General features: G+C 35.4%; 1 protein-coding gene across 1 annotated transcript in view; it reads right to left on the reverse strand.

Moving 5' to 3' along the window:
* The window catches only part of LOC115220909 (transient receptor potential cation channel subfamily M member 2-like), an 86,618-nt gene that overhangs the window by 25,957 nt on the left and 40,355 nt on the right, over positions 1-20,306 (reverse strand). The window contains exons 12-18 of the mRNA XM_029791108.2: positions 19,279-19,466; positions 15,105-15,202; positions 14,144-14,278; positions 11,229-11,343; positions 8,048-8,136; positions 6,451-6,551; positions 2,876-3,101 (exon numbers count right to left, since the gene is read on the reverse strand). Of these exons, the coding sequence (XP_029646968.1) occupies positions 2,876-3,101; positions 6,451-6,551; positions 8,048-8,136; positions 11,229-11,343; positions 14,144-14,278; positions 15,105-15,202; positions 19,279-19,466 (952 nt within the window). The remainder of the gene's footprint in view (positions 1-2,875; positions 3,102-6,450; positions 6,552-8,047; positions 8,137-11,228; positions 11,344-14,143; positions 14,279-15,104; positions 15,203-19,278; positions 19,467-20,306) is intronic.

Here is a 20,306-nt window from a genome sequence, read left to right on the forward strand (position 1 = left end):
GCACGGCTGTGTAGTAAGATGTTTATTTCTCTACCACGTCGCTCCAGGTTCAGTCCCACTGTGTGGCACCTTGGAAAGTTGTCCTCTACTATAGCCTAATGGTTGACTAAAGCTTTGTAAGTGGATTTGATAGACAGAGACTAAAAGAGACTCATTGTATATACACATACATGACAGAAGTAAATAGACACCCATGTGTTATCTAATTTGAATAGGTTTGTATTTTTTATTAATTGACATTTTTATGTTTCAGGTTCTATATGAATATGTTTAATCATAGCACATACAAAAGAAGCCTTGGAACAGTCTGGATTTCAAAGAGGCCATATTGTGGGACAATTTAAAGGTGAACTTAACATAAAATCACAAAAAACCTTGGGATCCCACTTTCTATAGTTAATAGAGTGATTGTGCAATTGACTAAAGAGGGGAAGGGGTCTTCATCACCTCACCCAGGTCAACGAGGGCCCTCTGACAGTACAATTCGCTTTCTTAATAGAAGTGTGGAGGATAATCCTCTTGCAAGGCTCTGATATAGTAGTACAAGTTGTCAGTCCCAGAACAGTTGTCAGGTTTCTCCATAAACTTGGCTATTACAGCAGAGTAGTAAGAAGAAAGTGACTTCTTTGACCAGCAAATATCAAGCAGAGAAAAGACTGGGCCAGTGGAGAGGCCACTAGCATTTTGGGACACTGTCATATTCTCTGATGAGTCAGATTTGCTGTATTTTCTGACAGTGATCTAATGTAGGTTGGAGGCTCTGTGATCAAGAACATAACATGAAAAGATTGCAACCAACAAGGAAACATGGTGGCTATTCTGCGATGATTTGGGGAGCAATTTGGGGCAATGGTCGATCAGAGCTGGTGGAGTGTAAAGGAAATATAAATTCAGACAAATGTATCCGTATCCCAGAAAGGACTCCTTCTGATCTTCTTCAGTGGTGAAATGATTAAAGAATATTCTTTATTTATGGAAGAAGGGGCTCCTTGTCACATAGCTAAAAGGACCCATAGCCAAGGCAGTCACTAGATATGAACCCTATTGGACCCTAAAGGACCCATAGCCAAGGCAGTCACAAGATATGAACCCTAGGGTATAATGGACAGGGCACTCTGTAAAAAGAACAAGAAAGTACCTTCAAAGCCAGACCTTTTGAGATTACTGCACAAAACTTGGCAAGAAATTCCTCAAGAGAATATTCATCATCTGATCATTAACATGCCTAATAGAGTCTTTGCACTGAAAAATGCAAAGAACATTGTTTACAAAAAATTAGATATTCACATTATAATAATTAATAAATAATTTAAATGTATAATTTTAGATTTAAATAAATTTTAACGATTATAAGTCTATTTACTTCTGCCATGACTTGTTCTAAAATCTCTAAAAGAGATACATCTAACAGTTCTAAAAAACTCATGTTTGTTGCCATTTTAGCATGGCTGTTCTATACAGAACAATGTTCCTCCAGGAAAATATCTTTTCCAACTGGTTACTTGACACACAACCTGTGTCTGATATATTGCAAACAAGGGAGTGAATCACTCCCCTCCAGTATGTCCTTTGATTAATATAAATTATAATTTTTCAGTTGTGTGTGTGTGTGTGTGTGTGTGTGTGTGTGTGTGTGTGTGTGTGTGTGTGTGTGTGTGTGTGTGTGTGTGCATGCATACATATATGTATGTCTTTGTATCTGTACTTGTCCCCTACTACCACTTGACGACTGATGCCAAACCAGACACAGAAGTTTGGTTCGGTCTTCTGCCTTGCCAGCTCCTATCAAACCATCCAACCTATGCTAGCATGGAAAGCAGACAATGACAATGATGATGATGATGATGATGATAGTTGATACAAATTAATGATATACATAATCTATATACACATAAACTATATAATATATATATAAACCATAATATATATATAAACTATTCAACACATGCAAACAATATGAAGAGTGTAATCTATGGTATGATATGAGGTCAATAAGTATCCAGACTGTTGCCATAGTAATGAAGCTAAAGCATGCAAGTGAAGTTGCTTAGCAAAGATTTACCTTCAATTCTGCTCTGCATATGCCCTAACTTTTAACGCTCTAACTTGCTTTCGTTGTTTACAGCAGTGTTTGGAAGGAAGGTGTGTAGTATGTAATCATTACATTGACCATAACAGAGAAAGTTGTCATGGTGATACCTGCTCAGAGGCCAGCTCAAAGTTACAGAAAGTGTATGGAGAGGAGTGTATGAGCCACACATAAGTGTGCAATTGGTTCAGACGTTTCCAAGGTGGCCCAAAAAGTTGATATTTACAAACATTCTGGGTGACCTACAACCAGCAGAACTGAGAAAAACATCGCAGATGTGCATGCAGCTGTGAGAGGAAATTGTCAAATTACCATCCATGAATTATCAGAGGATTTGCAGATTAGTTACAGTTCAGTTCATTCCATTATCACTAAAGATTTGGGTATGAGACGCATGTCTGCAAAGTTTGTACCAAAACTGCGTTCAGTTTATTGTGTCAAGAACGATGAAAAACTTTTTGAAAACTTTGCTTAGGCCTCTGAGCCAGTATCACCAAGCTTTTGGCAAAATTTGAAGCAGATTCTCTGCTCAGCTTATTTAGTCATGCTACACACCTTCCTTCCAAGCACTGCTGTAAACAGTAGAAGTGAGCTAGAATGTTAAAATGTAGTGCAAATGCACAACAGACCTCAAGGTCAATCTATGCTAAGCGGCTTCACTCTGCATGCTTTAGCTTCATTACTATGGCTACAATCCAGATACATGTAGATCAGACCATGTATGTATAGAATATGTGATATATTAGAAGATAATTAGAAGATTAGAAGATAATTAAAATCACCAACCTTCAAAGTGCTGTTATTTGTGCTTATGCTTCCAATCCACATTTTGCTCAGCAAAGATTGACAAGCAGGCTGGGACACAAATTTCTTATTGTTAACGTTAAACGCTATTTGCATGCATGAAGCATCATTCCAAGTTTTCCGTTGTAGCAGCAGTAAATCTAATGTCCGTTTTTCATCTGCATGGTAACATTCGGTCAAAACTCCAATGGCACATTCTTCATAAAGACTAAAATTAATAGAGTACTGGTATTTGTGAAAATAGAAGTCAATTTGAAAGGAAAATATTTAACAGTTATAATCAATCAGTTTTAGTTTCAATATTGACTAGAAAAAATAGTTGGATAAGTTATGTTTGCTACTACCATATGTTCCCCATATTTAAGTTAAATGCAATTAATATACATAACAGTAAGTTTAGTAGCTAACATATCATAATAGAAGTATTGTATAAGTAATACATTATTTTTCTCACAATAGTGTACTGTACTTTATATTGTGATTTATAAAACAGGAATTGAGAAAATAAAAAGACAAAATGCTTCACAGTATTTCGTGCCTTTATATTCTGAGTTCAAATTCTGCTACGGTTGGTTTTGCCTTTCATCTTTTCAGGGTCAATAAAATAAATACCAGTTAAGTACTGGGATCAATGTAATCAACTTGCCAACTCGCCCTCCTCCTAGTCTCAACCAGAGACACCAATGGATATTTGTTTGCTCTTCTTGATATCATTCACAGTGCACCAATGATAAATGGTAATGCTTTAAAATGCCACATTCTTCTGATTTCAGTTTCCCAGATCTTTATATTTCTCAAATGTTTTCAGAAATGTATTTTTGTCAGCTGGGACTGCAACATCAATTAGAAGACAAGGTTTTTCAATATCATCATCATCATCATCATCGTTTAACGTCTGCTTTTCATGCTGGCATGGGTTGGACAGTTTGACTGAGGACTGCCAAGTCAGGAGGCTGCACCAGACTTCAATCTGATCTGGTTTTTCAAAATGACATCAGGTTGGTCCTGTGTTAATCAATCAGTCTGAACAACAAAATTCCAAAGGATGGTACTGTTAGCATTCTGGGCAACTTGTCATGGCTGATGTTCACACCAGTTACTTTTCTGAGCAACACATTAACCAGTGTATGTATTGAGCTGCCCTGTCATATCCTAGCAAGTATTCTTGTCAGGTATTTGCCATGTAGCCTGGCATGAGCTTTCAACATGCCCTACAACTCAACATCCACAAACCCAGACATCCCAAACTAAAGAATGATTTACAACCAAAAGCCCTACCATACATCTCCACATACAACCCTCTTAAAAATGAAGCCTTCAACACCATCCTTCAAAACATTCCTCTACTAAAAAGGCCACAGAATGAACTTAATCCTCCAAACACACATCATCATAAAAGGTAAGAGACAGCCCAAATCTATGAAAAGTCTCCTAACACAAGCTCGAATATGCTCAACAACAACACTGAAGCCATCAGTAAAAAAATGCAGAACACCCAACTGTGGTATCTGCATCAATTTAATTGAGGGATCAGAGTTCTCTTTCAAACAGGGACAATGCTTCACAGTAAAAAGCAACTTCACATGTGCTTCGGAGAACCTGATATACATACTAACCTGCTCTGGGTGTCAAGAGCAATACATAGACCAAACAAAAAATAGCCTGCATCAAAGGATGGCTCTGTACAAATCCCAGATCAAAAAACAGAGAAGTAGCATTCAGTGAACACATCGACGTTTGTGCCAATAACAAAAAACCCAGCTTCAGAATTTTTCCCCTCTATCAATTCAGGAACGATACAACCTGTAGTCAACGAATTAATGAAGAGTCATTCTTTATCACAAAATACAAACCCCTTTTGAATGCATCCACAACAAATGACATAACCATCATGACCTTAGAATAACACCCACGCAAATATTAAAAACGATGCATTCAAAAGAGATACCTCAAGAATTCATCCAAAATAATCCCAATCACTACTATCGTCCACAATGAGTCACTTTTAGGTCACTTGACCATTTAATATCCTACAACTCTCATACCACTCTCGCATCCTTTTATCATTCTTTCTCTTCTTTTTCTTCTTCTCCACTACCTCCTTACTTTACAACTATTGCTGCCTAAAACTACAAATACAAGAATTCATAACTACCTAGAACCCACAAGAGTAAAAAAAGAGAGATAGAGACAGGCAGAAACAAGAAAAATGCCCCTGTATTTAAATACTAAGGAAATATCTTTTTTAAATATTTCATTTAATTTTCCCACAATTTGATTGTTTTTCATACTTTACCCTAAGTTGAAAAAGTCTCAATGACTAAAACCGGTACTAAAGTGTTCTTCATGATAAAATTATTTTAGTATTTTCTACCTTGTCTTATTTTCCTTATACATATTAACCTCGTGTGTTCCTTTTCAACCTTCTACATATATATATATATGGGAGAAAGAGAGTCTGCCAAATGTCGACCCAACAGCAGGACCAGTTATCCGAATTGACAGTGCCTTGGTAGATAAAGCAATTAAGGGTGTGAAGACAGGAAAGACCCTGGCCCATCAGGAATCACTGCAAAGATGTTTAAAACATCTGGCGGTGTCGGCTATAGTCTGGTCACCTGTGTTGTCAATCAGGTGATATATGAAGGAGTCATACCCACTGACTGATGTAGCAGCACCATAGTCAACTGCTACAAAGGTAAAGATGATGCTTTAGATACGAATAATTACAGAGGTAACAAGTTGCTGGATCAGGTAATAAAAGTCACAGAGAGGGTCATAGCCCAACTAATTAGGGAGAGAGTTAGTCTAGATGAAATGCAGTTTGGGTTTGTGCCAAGGAAAAGCACCACCAATGCTATACTTTTAGTAAGGCAGCTGCAAGAGAAATACATGGTCAAAGATAAACCTCTGTACCTAGCTTTTGTTGACAAGAAGAAAACCTTTGACAGGGTCCCCCAATCCTTTATCTGGTGGTCAATGCAGAAAAGGGATAGATGAGTGGTTAGTGAGAGCTGTACAAGCCATGTACAGGTATGCTGTCAGTAAGGTGAGGGTTGACAACGAGTACAGTGAAGAATTCCAGGTAGGGTAGGGGTCCACCAAGGCTCAGTCCTCAGCCCCCTCCTATTTATCATAGTCCTCCAGGCAATAAAAAAGGAATTCAAGACAGGATGCCCCTGGAAGCTTCTCTATGCTTATGACCTTTCTCTAATTGCTGAGTCACTATCAGAACTAGAGAAGTTTCAGGTGTAGAAACAAGGATTAGAATCAAAGGGCCTTAGAGTGAATCTAGCAAAAACCAAAGTCTTAGTAAGTAGGAAGACAGACAAACCACAAATCCATTCAGGTAGATAACATGAGAAATTTGACATCCATCAATATATAATTGATTAAAATAAATTGACCAATCAAAGTATTTAGTGTAATAGGCCACAGGAAGATTTTATGGTTAGTACTCCCAATATGTACATATAGTTATATAATTAGACAGAGATAGATGGACGGATGGACAGACAGACAGACAGATAGATAGTTAGATAGATAGACTGACTCACTCAGCATGTTCTTGAAATTTGATCCGTTTGTCATAATCGTTACATTTTAATTTCAGAGATTTCAGCAATTTATTTGCAATTAGAGCCAATGGCAATACCTCCTGGTGAAACAACAATTGTATAAAAACACATATAATATGAATTAAACAGAAACAAAAACAGAAAATGCAATTTTGCTCTTCATTTATTATTAATTTTATTGCTCAATGCTATACTCTTTTTGGTCTATAATTCTTCAATACTAACATTAATAGGAACAACTTGCAGAAATCGTTAGGTTTGGCCACTAAATCATCATCACCATTTTACATCTAGTATTTCAAGTCTCGTCCAACCCATGCTGACATGGATTGAGCAAGACAATATTTTATAGCCAGATGCCTTTCCTGATACCAACTCTTACTTATTTTTGCACATCAAATTGCTCTTTGATATTTTGTTTATTGAAGACACAAACAACATCATTGCTCCCAAAACAGTGTCAATGTGTGGAGGAAAGCATGATGGACCTTATACAGTTTCCATTTCATTCACAAGGCATTGGTGAACTCCACAAGATTTTAGTAAAACTTGCCCAATGGAATCTACCCCAACACAAAGATGTTATGAAGTAGGCTCTTTAGAAGTAGTAGTAGTAGTAGTAGTAGTAGTAGTATAGTAGTAGTAGTAGTAGTAGTAGTAGTAGTAGTAGTAGTAGTAGTAGTTAGATAATTATAAGTATTCTAAAATGAACTTAGCCTCTGTATTATATTAAAAACAAAATGTGCCATATAAATCAATAAACTACAATTCATATTTCACAGGGTTAAATAAATGAGAATTAATATCCAACTGGAAAGAATTCCAGAATTATTTTTGGGGGGTGGGGGTAACATTATCTAGAATGTCTGCTTCCTTTACCAAACTTGAAATCAGTATTCTCATTAGATATCCCACTGATTACTCTATATTAATTGACTGTATCAATCTGTATTATTTTCAATGTTTTTCTAATGTTAGTATCCTATTTTCCAAATAATTAGGATTTTTTTAGGAATTAGACATCTACATTTGATTTAATTTGACTAGGTATTTATTTTATCAACTTTGATGGAATTGAAAGGTAGAGTTGTGTTTCAAATTTGTACTAGAAAATGATTTATCTATAAAATGGATGAATGTAGCCTGAAGTCCTAATGTCCTACTTATCTCCGCTGACTTCACAATAATTTATTCCCAAAGAAAAAGCTCCATTGTCAGAGCAGTGTTTAATCTGGATCTCTGCCTCTTCTGTTTTTAAAAGTGTACAAAATAATTAATATGCCAATTCAACCTTTATACTCTTATCCAGTATACATTTTCCAGTATACATTTTCTGGGAAAACTAAACAGGATAAGTGGAAAAAATGGTAATATGTTAAACAAAAGGTATCACATTACTTTGGTGTTGTCACTCTTCATTCTTTGATGAAGAGCAATCAAGATTTTGTGGTGCACAAAATATATCAGTAAGATACTGTGATGAGTTCAAAATGATTATACCCATCTCCTGCAATAATATAACTTGTGTTTAAACAAATAAAGTAATTTATATAGCTCTTACAACAAACTGACTTACCATGTCTCCTTTCAAAAATAAAAATGCCATTTCTTTTCTGTTCAAAAATAATGCCCATAGGAACAATTTTGTTGTAATGGGAAGATTAGCTGAAATAAGAACAGACAAATAAAACATGTGATACAATTGGCTCAGATGCTAAGAATAAAAAGAAAACTGAAGGAAATTATTAGTCTTTATCAGACCAAGGTTTTGTTAACCAGTCCGATATTTTCCAAATTTGACAATTTTCTGGAATCATCTAAAGCAAACCAAAAAGTCTGGAAAATCAACTTCAGAAATATTTGGCTTAATTATTTTTATTTCTTTACTACCCACAAGAGGCTAAACATAGAGGGGACAAACAAGGATGAGCAAAGAGATTAGGTCGATTATATCTACCCATGTGGAACTGGTACTTATCTAATCGATCCCGAAAGGATTAAAAGCAAAGTTGACCTCAGCAGAAATTGAACTCAGAATGTAACTGCAGACAAAATACCGCTAAGCATTTCACCCAGCATGCTAACGATTCTACTCTGCCAGCTCGCTGCCCTTAATTATTACGATCATGTTCCACAGTTTCTGCTAAATCATTGCATTAATATTGGTTTCAAATTTTGGCACAATGCCAGCAATTCCATGGGGAGAAGATAAATCAATTACATCAACTTCAGTGATCAACTGGTACTTATTTTATAAACCCAAAAGGAAGAAAGGCAAAGTCAACCTCAGTGGAAATGCTGCTAAGTATTTTGCCAAGCATACTAACGATTCTGCCAGCTTGTCTCTTTAAGTCAATGCATTACTTTTAATAATAAACGATATTTATTAGATTATCACAATCTTTGAGTAGAGGAGACAGCCAATTGAATTGACTCCATTAAAAGGAAAAACAAAGATGATACCAGAATGATATGAAATAGGAACAACATTAAATACCACAAGGTATTCACTCTAGTATAGGGCTGATCCTACCACTCCACTCTTACAGGAAAACAAATGGATAATGTGATGTTCATACCAAAAGTGCCATACACTTTAATGGCTTCAATCAGATTTTGAAACAGCACCAGTCACACTTAACTGCACTATTACTTCTTTTTTCCACAATTCCTTCCATAATAATAATAAGGATAATCTTTTCTATTATAGGCACAAGGCCTGGAACTTAAGGAGAGGGAGGTAATTGACCCCAGTACACAACTGGTCCTTATTTGATCAATACTGAAAGGGTGAGAAGTAAAGTCAACCTCAGCAGAATTTGAACTGAGATCATTAAGTTCAAATTCTGCTAAAGTCAACTTTGCTTTTCATCCTTTTGGGGTCAATAAAATAAGGACCATTTACATACTGTGGTTGATAAAATTGACTTCCTGTCCCCTGAAATTACCAGCCTTGCACCAAAATTTGAAACAAATTATAATAATACATTATTTACAATTGGTGGATATTTGTCCTCATCTTGTTTGTTGTTAACAAGTTTCGGCTGATACACCCTCCAGCCATCTTCAGGTATCTTGAGGGAAATTTTGAACCCAGGTTCTCATTCCTAAGGTATATTTTGATATTATTATTATTATTATTATTGTTGTTGTTATTCAGGTCACTGCTTGGAAATGAACTCAGAATCTTGGGTTAGTAGACTGTGCTCTTAACCACTACACCATATGCCCGTGGGCAATTATGGAGTGAATTTTACCAAAATTCACTCCATAATACCAAAAGCTCAGTGAGATGAACTAAGGTGGAAAGTGAGACAATGCCATCATAATACTTCCAGCAGACAAGGGAAATGCTACAGTGATGATGAACAAGTCTGACTATTTTGAAAAATTGGCAAGTCTTATAAGTGATGGTAGCTACAGTAAAGTAAAGAAAGACCCAACTCTGAAAACAGAGAGGAAGTTGTCACAGATCTTGATCAAGAACTAGGATCATTTTACACCAATGAAGTACAGACAACTGACCCAACACCACAGTAAACTACCACACATGTACGGTCTCCTTAAGATTCACAAGGATGGTATTCCATTAAGACCTATGGTGAGCTGTAGAGGTTCAGCATGTCATCCACTGAGCCACTTCCTTGTGGATATAATCAGTCCATTAGCAGGAAAGTCAACATCGTACGTGAAGAATTCCACCCACTTCACAGAATTGATCAAGGAAAGCCCCATTGAATCCAACCAAAACGTGTTAACAACAAACATGATGAGGACAACTATCCATCGAATGTAAATAATGTAAATAATGTACATAATTCCTCATCTCTTAAATATAGAACTGAATAATAATAATAATGGAAATTTTAAATTTTGGCACAAGGACAGCGATTTCAGTGGTGAAAAAGTAAGTCAATTACATGGAGCCCAAGGCTTAAGTAGTACTTGTTTTGTCAACCCCAAAAGCATGAAAGATAAATTTGACCTCAGCAGTGCTTGAACTCAGAACATAAAGACAGACAAGGCCTGAAATTCTGGGTAAGGAGATGAGTCGGTTACATCAGCCCCAGTGTTTCACTGGTACTTATTTCATCGACCACAGAAGCATGAAAGGTAAGTCGACCCCGGTGGAACTTGAACTCACAACATAAAGATGGATGAAGTACTGTTAAGCATTTCATTCAATATGCTAATGATTCTGCCAGCTTGCCATCTTAAGAAGAAGAAGAAGAAGAAGAAGAATAATCCTTCCTACAACAAGCACAAGGCCTGGATTTTGTGGGGAAAGGGAAAGTCATTTACATTGACTCTAGTACTCAACTGGTACTCAATTTATTGACCCCCAAAAGGATGAAAGGCAAAGTCAACCTTGGTGAAATCTGAACTCAGAACGTAAAGACAGATGAAATGCCACCAAGCATTTTGCCTGGCATGCTAACAATTCTGCCAGATTGCCACCTTAATAATAATAATAATAATAATAATAAAAATAAGGATAATAAAATTTTGGGGGAGTGGGGCAACCCAGTGCATAACTGGTATTTCATTGATCCCAAAAGGAGGAAAAGCAAAGTTGACCTCAGTGGTATTTAAACTCGGAAAGTGAAGACAGACAAAATGCCACTAAGCATTTCAGCCAGCTTGCTAATGATTCTGCCAGCTCGCAGCCTCAGTATTAATAATAACGATAATAATAACAACAATGGCATCAAATGTTGGCCAGTTTGAAAAAAGAAACTCTTTTTGTAAAAACTTACATTGGTAAATTGCTGATAATCTATCTTTACCAGCTTTCTTTTGCAAGAGAGCATACTCGTCCACGAGTTTGTGGAATAAAGGAACCCCATCTTTAATGCTAATATCTTTACTTTCCTGAAACAAAATCAAATGTTATATGATATTCATTATCAGTTCAAGCTGGTATGTTACATATTATGGCATGTTATACACACACACACACACACACACACACACCACACACACACACACACACACACACACACAAATGCAAACAATACATACATATATAGGGTTGGTCAAAAGTCATACGACAGTAAATCAAAATTCCATAAATACTATTTGTAATTCTGTATTGACTCAAATGGAAAAATGTGTTGGTTAAGAAGGACTTCAGTTTGAACAATTTTCATCATGTTTCAGATTTAGATGCTTTTATTAAATTCATTCATTTGTTAAACATAAATAAATCTTGGAATTAAATGGCTTTGATTTACTGTCAAGTAACTTTTGGCCAATCCTGTTTATATATATGATTCTCAATCATGACTGTCTGACAAACAGGAACATGAAACTCTGAATAGCAGTTTTTTGTGATGTTTTTGCAGCTTTAATAATAAAGCATATTATTCTACCTCTGGTTTCAAATACTATTTTTTTTTTTTTGCATCTTGTTTCACATTTATATACTTACTCTGGTATGAATTTACTTGTTAATACAAATTCAGTGTGTGTTGCTTAATTTTTTCTTGCTTTTTTCATTAATATATATATACTAGCAGTATAGCCCGGCATTGCTCAGGTTTGTTTTTTAGTTGCACTTAAAACAAAAGACTTTGATGTCGCGTTAACAAAGTTTTGACATAGTTTCAATCTTTTTTGTAAAGTAAAAATTTTGCATTATGTAGCTTGCTATTCTCTTTAAGTTTCTGGTTGAAATACGCCAAAAAATGGTGATACAGCAGTCAAAAAATTGTGAAAAATAGGGATTTTCATAGAAAAAAAGCACCTTTTTGATGTAAATAATTTTTGGCCTTAACATGGTCTGATTTGAATTTTTTCTTCTACAGAATGAAGAGCAAACCTTCTATCATACTCTCAATTTTGGTCAACTTGCGCCGCAGGGTCTTGGAGGAGATAGTGTTAGTTGAAGGCTACCAAATCTGCCACACATGCACACACACACACACACACACACACACACAACTTCAGCTTTATATGTATTGATATATGGTGGTCGTCTACTCCGTATGCAGAGTTTGACCTCCCATAGCTACACCATCATGGCATCTAATGTGGCTTTTTAAACAAGACAATGTTTTGAAAAGACATCCACATAGATTGCATATCTGATGTGGACCACCAAATCCTTTGTGCAGGTCGTTCAGATAAAGCTGAATACTCATAAAACGTCTTTAACATAAAAGTCTATTATTTGGCAGGAATTTAGTGAATTTTTGTATGAAGTTATCATACTCTTCCAGATTAAATTCGCTAATAATTCAGTGCCTTTTATGCTCGAAATTGAATAGTCAATATTGACCACCTTGCAGATCCCTAATCTATATCATATTAAGAAAAAAACTGTAAGAGATATCAACTGATCATGGATAGAAGATCTTTGTAAAAAGACATTTGCAACAGATTAAAAGATGGGCAAGGAAGTAAAATTGTTCTAATATACTGAAGAATTAAACTCCTCAGAGTTGTGAACTCTGGATTTGCCACAAATAGAGCTCTGCTATTGCCACCAGTAAGAGTTCCAATTAGGAAGAGTGTCAAACAAGGAGATACCATCTCTCCAAAGCTCTTTATGACAAGTCTAGAAATGGTCATTAAAGAGATTGACTGAAGAGTTGGCATGAAAATTAACAGTGAAATACTAGCACACCTTCAATTCGTAGAAGACACTGTGCTCATTGCCAAAACCACAGATCAACTGTAGACCATGCTAACAGAACTGGATACCCATAGCTCAGCAGAAAGCCTTAAAATGAAATACATGAAAACAAAACACATGTGGTCTGAAGACATAGCACAAGGTCAAATAAAGGTGGGCAGCAATGAAATCAAGGAGGCAAAGAAGTACACCTACTTAAGGCACACAGTGAATATGTGACAAGGCATGGATATTAAATCTTGAAGAGAATATGGGTGGGATAGGTGTTTACTTTAATAAATAATGAGCTCAAAACAAAATTGGACAAGACCATAAGTGCCAGGCTCTTCAATAGCATGGCCCTTTGCATTGTAGCCAAACAATGTTTATTCCTCTTTGTAGTAGCCAATGCCTCACTTGCATATAATGTGATTCTTAGTATAACAAATGTAACGACTAGATTTTTACTGTCTTCATCAATTTCAAGCCCTTTGCCCTAACACTTTTAACTGGGATCAGTCTGGCTTTGTGAATTTTAGGGGGTCAGCAGAACTTGCAATTCTATTTTGGGCTCCTGACATCTTGTTGCTTCCCATCAGTTCTTACAATAATAAGTGCATATATATGAAAGTGCATATAGTTCAAAACTTCCTCAGAGGTACTCACAATAATCATCATCATCATTTAATGTCCACCTTCCAAATGAAAGGAAATGATTCTAAGAGGGATTGAAATCAGGATGTGGACTCATCTCACCAGAAATTTACTTTAATATCATATTACTCACCTCTTAATACTAATATCAATATTTTTTATAAAGTAGCAAATGTATAGGAAATGAATATAATTGATTAATGGTTTGTAGTATGTTAGTAATGTTTACCTTATCAACCTTTGAATACTGAAAGGTACTGCAGTTTCACAAGAAACAAATTGGTATTCTAGCCTGGGAGAAATTTAGTACTCATGTTTAGCATCAGGAAACAAATTCTAAACACCAGCCCTTAAAATCCCTCATGGGCTGAAGAAAACTAAGAAGACTTACAGTTTACTTGCCATTTTGTACAAGTTTTCAATATTTTTGTCAGTTAATAATTCTTTCAAGCTAACTCCATATTCCAGGAAAAGTTTCACAAAATCAACACGATCTTCACGGAGTGCAAATAACATAGGATAAACCCACTTGTCAGGCTAGCAAGAACAGGAGAAAAAAAACAGTAAATTCCATGGTTGTACTTTGCAAAGTATTATAAGAGTCATATAAATTTATCAAACTATTAATATTGTCTTAGGTATAAGTACTTGGAGAAGTATTAAACATCTTCTTGATGTTCCTACTATACTTATCATTATAACATTTCCATTTAGATAGAGTAAAGAATGTAGGAGATATGGACAAAGTTCATTAATTGTTTTGTAGTAAAATATCTAAACTTCCAGGTCTTAATATATGAACAACTGGCTGAATGGATTGGATTGTAAACAATCAACAAAGAGGCTAGTAGTATATACCTTGATTGCAATGTGATATCATATCTGTGACAAGGACACACGACTGTTAATTGGCACCATTCAACTTGGTATAAACATATATAGTAGGAGCAAAACTTTTTTTGCAGTCTAGAATAAATTGCATTGATCATTTGATGAGTAATTCAAAAGATTGCAGTACTGAGTTCAGCTGTTGTAGAAGAAAAAGCTGTTTGCAATAAACCACTGGTCTATCCAAAAGGCAATTATCTTTCATCTACATAATACCACAAAACTTGAGATAATCTGTAAGTATGGTTATGATTGTGACTCAGGTTTTAAAATAAAGTAAGAATTGGAAATATGGAGAAAGAGTGAGGGGTAAGAAAAGCAAACAAACAGGGCTATTCTAAAATATTAATTAATAAAATTTGATACAAACGAGAGTTAAAATATATTTTTTACCGATGTAATATTACTGTTATTCCTCCAAGGGATAAAAATTAATTTCTCATTGACAAAATAATAAGCAAATATATTATCTTACTGGCCAGTAGGTCCCGTCTGTAAATATTTCACTCTTTGCAATATCAATTCTGTTCCACTCCAATGCAAGTCTCAAATTTTCAAATTCATTGTTGTTTGCTGAGATAAAAAAAATTTCAAACAGTCAGTTGATAAAAATTTCATAACGGTCATTTGATAATCTTCATCATCACCATTTAATGCAATATTCATGACTAATATGGTATTTTGAAATTTGTAACATGTCTTCATTTTCTTACTGTTAAAGAAAAGCATTTAGTTATTTAGTTACACCTCTGCACATTCCAAGTTGAAATCCTTCCTGGTGTTAGGTTTTTATTCAACATTCTAGCTTGATAAATTAAGTAATGACACTGATTAAATTGACTATAACTTTTCTTCTTCATAAAGTGGCTCAGTGATTCCATCTAAGAAATCATTATTATCATCATCATCATCATCATTTGGTTTGTTTCAGCTTCAACCTAATTCCTGGTAGGATTTATGTGGGTAGCAGGTTACTACCTGTAACCTTGGGTATTCACAAGTTTTCAGTAATCTTTCTAGTTCTTAGAACCCTCCTGATAATCTTTGCTGCCCTTAAAAGACAAACTTTTGTAGGACCTCTACAGAGTATTCTATTCCAATCTCCTTCAGACATTTGTCTATATTATCATTATTATTGTTATTTCCTTTTATCATAGATTTTGTTGGAAAACCTGGGGTCTTACATGCATAGCAGGCTTACTACCTGCAGCCTATGGTACCATGCTATCTGTTCTTTTCAGCTATCTAATACTTTCTTGATTATTCTGGTTGTACCAAGAAGGTGAACCTTTTGTAACAGTTCTACTGAGCACTCTATTCCAATTTCTTTGATATTCCTCTTGATGCCTTCTGATACTGTTCCCAAGGACCCAACAATAATAAGCACTATTTTCACCTTCATTTTTCATTACCAGGCTATTTCGTACTTAAGAGGGTTGTATTTATCTGTTTTGTCACCTTCCATTACTATTCATGGGTCAGAAGGGCATGCAACATGTACATCTTGTTGACTACCACTAGGTTTGGTCTGTTTTGCTCTAGCACCTGATCTGTTTAGATTGGGAAATCCCAGAGGATTTTGCTAGTCTCTGACTTCACCACTCTCTGTGGTTTGTTCTCATACCACATCTTGCCTCTCTCTGGCCCCCACTTTTTGCAGTTTCCAATTTAGCACTTTCACTACCTGATCATGTTACTACAACTTGTAGTGCTTTTGGACAAGACTACGGTATTCGTTTGTGATATAGGCAATGGTTTCATCCACTCTATTACAGATGTGGCACTGTGGAGACACTTGCTCATTCCTAAGGTTGACCCTCCAGTTTGTGACCAAAGCTTGGTCTTGTGCTACCAGTATAGTGCTCTCAGTCTCTTTTATTTTAGTATTCCTTTCTTCAGCCAACCCCATCTATGTTTCCCAGCAACTTCTTTTGTGGCTACATTGAATTGATTATTATTATTATTATTATTATTATTATTATTATTATTATTATTATTATTATTATTATTATACACACAACAGATTAGACTGTTGGAAAAGAAAAATTCCTAGGAATTAGAAGAAATAAACATAAAACCCAGTTTAGTACAGCTCCAGAAAACAGTGTTATTAGGGACAGCTAGGATACTTAGGAGGGTTTTTGGCATCTAAGGTTACTTGTTGTTAGGAATGTTTCTTTTTCATTATCATCATTATCATTATTATTATTATTATTATTATTATTATTATTATTATTATTATTATGATGATGATGATGATGATGATGCTTGCAAGGGAACAAAACTGTCATGCATGCAATAATTCAACGACCATGCATTAGAGAATTGTAAGATTATGTGGAGCAGCTGTTGTTGCATGTAAGATGTCTACCGAGTGTATAGTGAAGATCAACACACCGCCTTCCCTTTGCAGAGACGAAGTCAGATATTTCTCAGCTTAGTAGAATCAATTTCTTCAAATATCATTTTAAAAGAAAGGTGAGGGTAGAGAAGGAGATGCTGCCTTCCAGTGTGTTTATCAAAATGTGGTCAACAATGCCAAGACTGGTGAGAGTGAATGGATCTACTTTGAATGTGCTTTTCTGAGGCAGGAGGAAAGAAACTGGAAGCGGATCGCAGAGTAATCTGGGATTTTGTGTAGAATTTACCCCAGATTATTTTAAGTGAGGGATTTACCCTGAATTACCCTAAGTGGACTATTGGGGATTCTATTTATTTATTTATTATTTATTTCTCTACTTTCTATTACATATCCTTTAATGTAGTAAATATCTCCCCTTGATCAATGTTAACCCCACCTGTTTTGTAATGTTTGTTTTGTTGTGTTTCTTTTTGTGTGCTGCAACTCATTCTTCGATATTATCCTCCATATCTGGTGCCCTTGTCACCAATAGTAGAAATCATTATTATTATTATTATTCTATGTTTGACTTTTGCTTTACATTTGTACAAGTTGACTCCAAGTCTCACCCAGAGACCTCAAGAGACATGTTGGAAGTTCATGTTGGTGTTATGCCTAGGGTGCCATATATTTGGTTTTGTACTTAGTGTTGTACTAGTGAATGTTTAAGAAACCATAAGGAAATTGTTTGTTTTAAAACTTGAGATTACATAGAAAGTATTTTGCATAGGATATGAGCAGTTCCCATGAGCACTATTTTTTGAATTTATGCCATTTTGGGGTTTCCTGGTATCTGAGTTAGGAAGCAATCAGCCCCTCTTGCTATCATTCCCAGGGCACCTATGACAACAGGTATTGTTTTAGTCTTCAGGTTCCACATTTTGCTGATTTCTATTTCAAGATCTTTATATTTGCTCAGTTTTTGGTAGGTCTTGACAGATACATTTATGACAGTCATATCAATGAAGAGGCATGATTTTTGTCTGAAGCTTTTCAATATGATGTCTGGCCTATTCGCATCTATCTTTCTGTCAGTTTGAATGGTGAAGTTCCAGAGGAGTGAGATGTGGTCATTTTCAAGCATTGGAAGTGGTTTGTGTTCCCACCAGTTTTTATCATAGGGCAAGTCCAGGCTTTTGCAAATTACCCAGTGAATATATTGTGCAGCTCTATCATGCCTGTTGAGATACTCTGTATGCACAAGAAGACTGCACTTGGAGACAACATGATCAATGGTTTCATTTTGTTGTTGACATACACGACATGTTGGGCTACTGCCGTTCTTTAATATGTTGGCCTTGTAGTTCCTTGTAGGAAGGCATTGATCTTGAGCTGCTATGATAAACACTTCTGTTTCAGATTTTAAACAAGAGGCCATTAGCCATTGATGGGTCAGGGCTTTGTCAACATCTGCATTATTCGCTCTATTATTATTATTATTGAGTGAGAAAGCAGTGCATGCCATCAAAGTGACACTGGGGTAAAATATACGAAGCCCAATATACCCATCATGACTACCCGTCTGATAAGGGTACACCAGGCACATGCATCACAACCATATGTGCGCGACATGGTGATCTCATATCAAGATAAACAGCACATTATTATTATTATTATTATTATTATTATCATTATTATTATTTTGTCCAAAAGGCTGTGAGTAGGCAGAATCATTAACATAGTGGACAAAATGCTTAACAGTATTTTACCCATCGCTACATTCTAAGTTCAAACTCCACCAAGGTCGACTTTACCTTTCATCATTTCAGGGTCAATAAATTAAGTACTAGTGAAACACTGGGGTCAATATAATCAACTAGTCCTCTCCCCACAAATTTCAGTACTTGTGCCTTTAGGAGAAAGGATTATTTTGCCTCTTAGCAGTATTTTGCCGATTGCTACATTCTGAGTTCAAATTCTGCCAAGGCTGACTTTGCCTTTCATCCTTTCAGGGGCAATGAATTAAGTGCCACAGTGAAGCACTTGGGTCAAGGGAATCACCTCATCCCCTCCCACAAAATTGCTGCCATTGTGGCAAAATTTGAAACTATTATTTTGCCTTTCATCTTTTCAGGGTCAGTGAAATAAGTATCAGCCACACACAAATAAGTATCAATCACACCAAGCTGTTCTTATTATTTAGTATCTCTTTACAGTCTAGTATCTATTACTGTCTAGACAAGTGGAATTTGGGAGTTAAATGATTGTACCACAGACAAAATGATTCAATTTTAAAAATATTTCTAACCTTTGAACACAGCCTTCAAGATTGTTACATCAAATTCTTCAGCTGAATCTATTTCAAAAATAGTTATCAGGTTTGGTTTATTAACGGAATCCAACACAAGATTAACCATTGGTTCTACCTGTTCATTTTTACCAAATTTTGTAGTAATTTGTTTTCTTATAACAACTTTCAGTTTCTTTAGTTGAGATCTAGAAAGATTATTTAAAAAAAATTGTAAAACTTTTAATAGTGAATAAAAGAAAGTTATATGTAAAGAATAGTACAAGATCTACACTAATGTAACAATACAAAATATGTTAACTAGACTACTACCTTGGTGCCCTAGTGATAAATAATGTTAACCAGGCTACACTATTAGTGACTCAAATAACAAATGATGTTAGCTGATAGATCTCATGCTTGATGAAACAGAGCTTAATTAAAGGAGGAATGACACCACCCATAATTTTTACAGGACATCTAAGAATGATGAAGGAAATACAAGAATAAATCACCACTCATGTGTTGCTGCTAATCAATTCTTGGATCTTGTAAATAGTTAACCTAGAAATCATAGTGTGGGTAGGTCTGACAAGAACTGGAGTTGTCCTTAGAGATGTTATTCACAGTATCTCTGTCATATGGTTGTAGGCCTTGTTTCGAGAACCTCTTATGTATCAATCTGCTGGAAAATAATGGTGCTATACATTGAAAATGCTGTGAATCAAGACATTATGTTATCCTCACATTGATGACCTGATCTGAATGCTTGCAATATTGTGGATTCTGTTAAAGGCAGAGAAAGATTAAGTACATCCAGAAAGATTAAACTACATCCAGAGACAAGGTCCCCAAGCAGAACTGGTTAAATCTGTATTGGATTGGTACATATTTATCATTTATGTTTACAGGTTTTTTAATGATGTTTCCTGTCATATATACTATTTGCTAAAAGGAGAAAATATAGACAAATCCAAACTTCAGGCATTTTCTTATCTGAATTCAATACCCTTCCCAAGAAAATATGTGTCCTTGTGTCAATATAAAAA

This window comes from Octopus sinensis, linkage group LG17, assembly GCF_006345805.1.
Source record: "Octopus sinensis linkage group LG17, ASM634580v1, whole genome shotgun sequence".
In the NCBI taxonomy this organism is placed as follows: domain Eukaryota; kingdom Metazoa; phylum Mollusca; class Cephalopoda; order Octopoda; family Octopodidae; genus Octopus; species Octopus sinensis.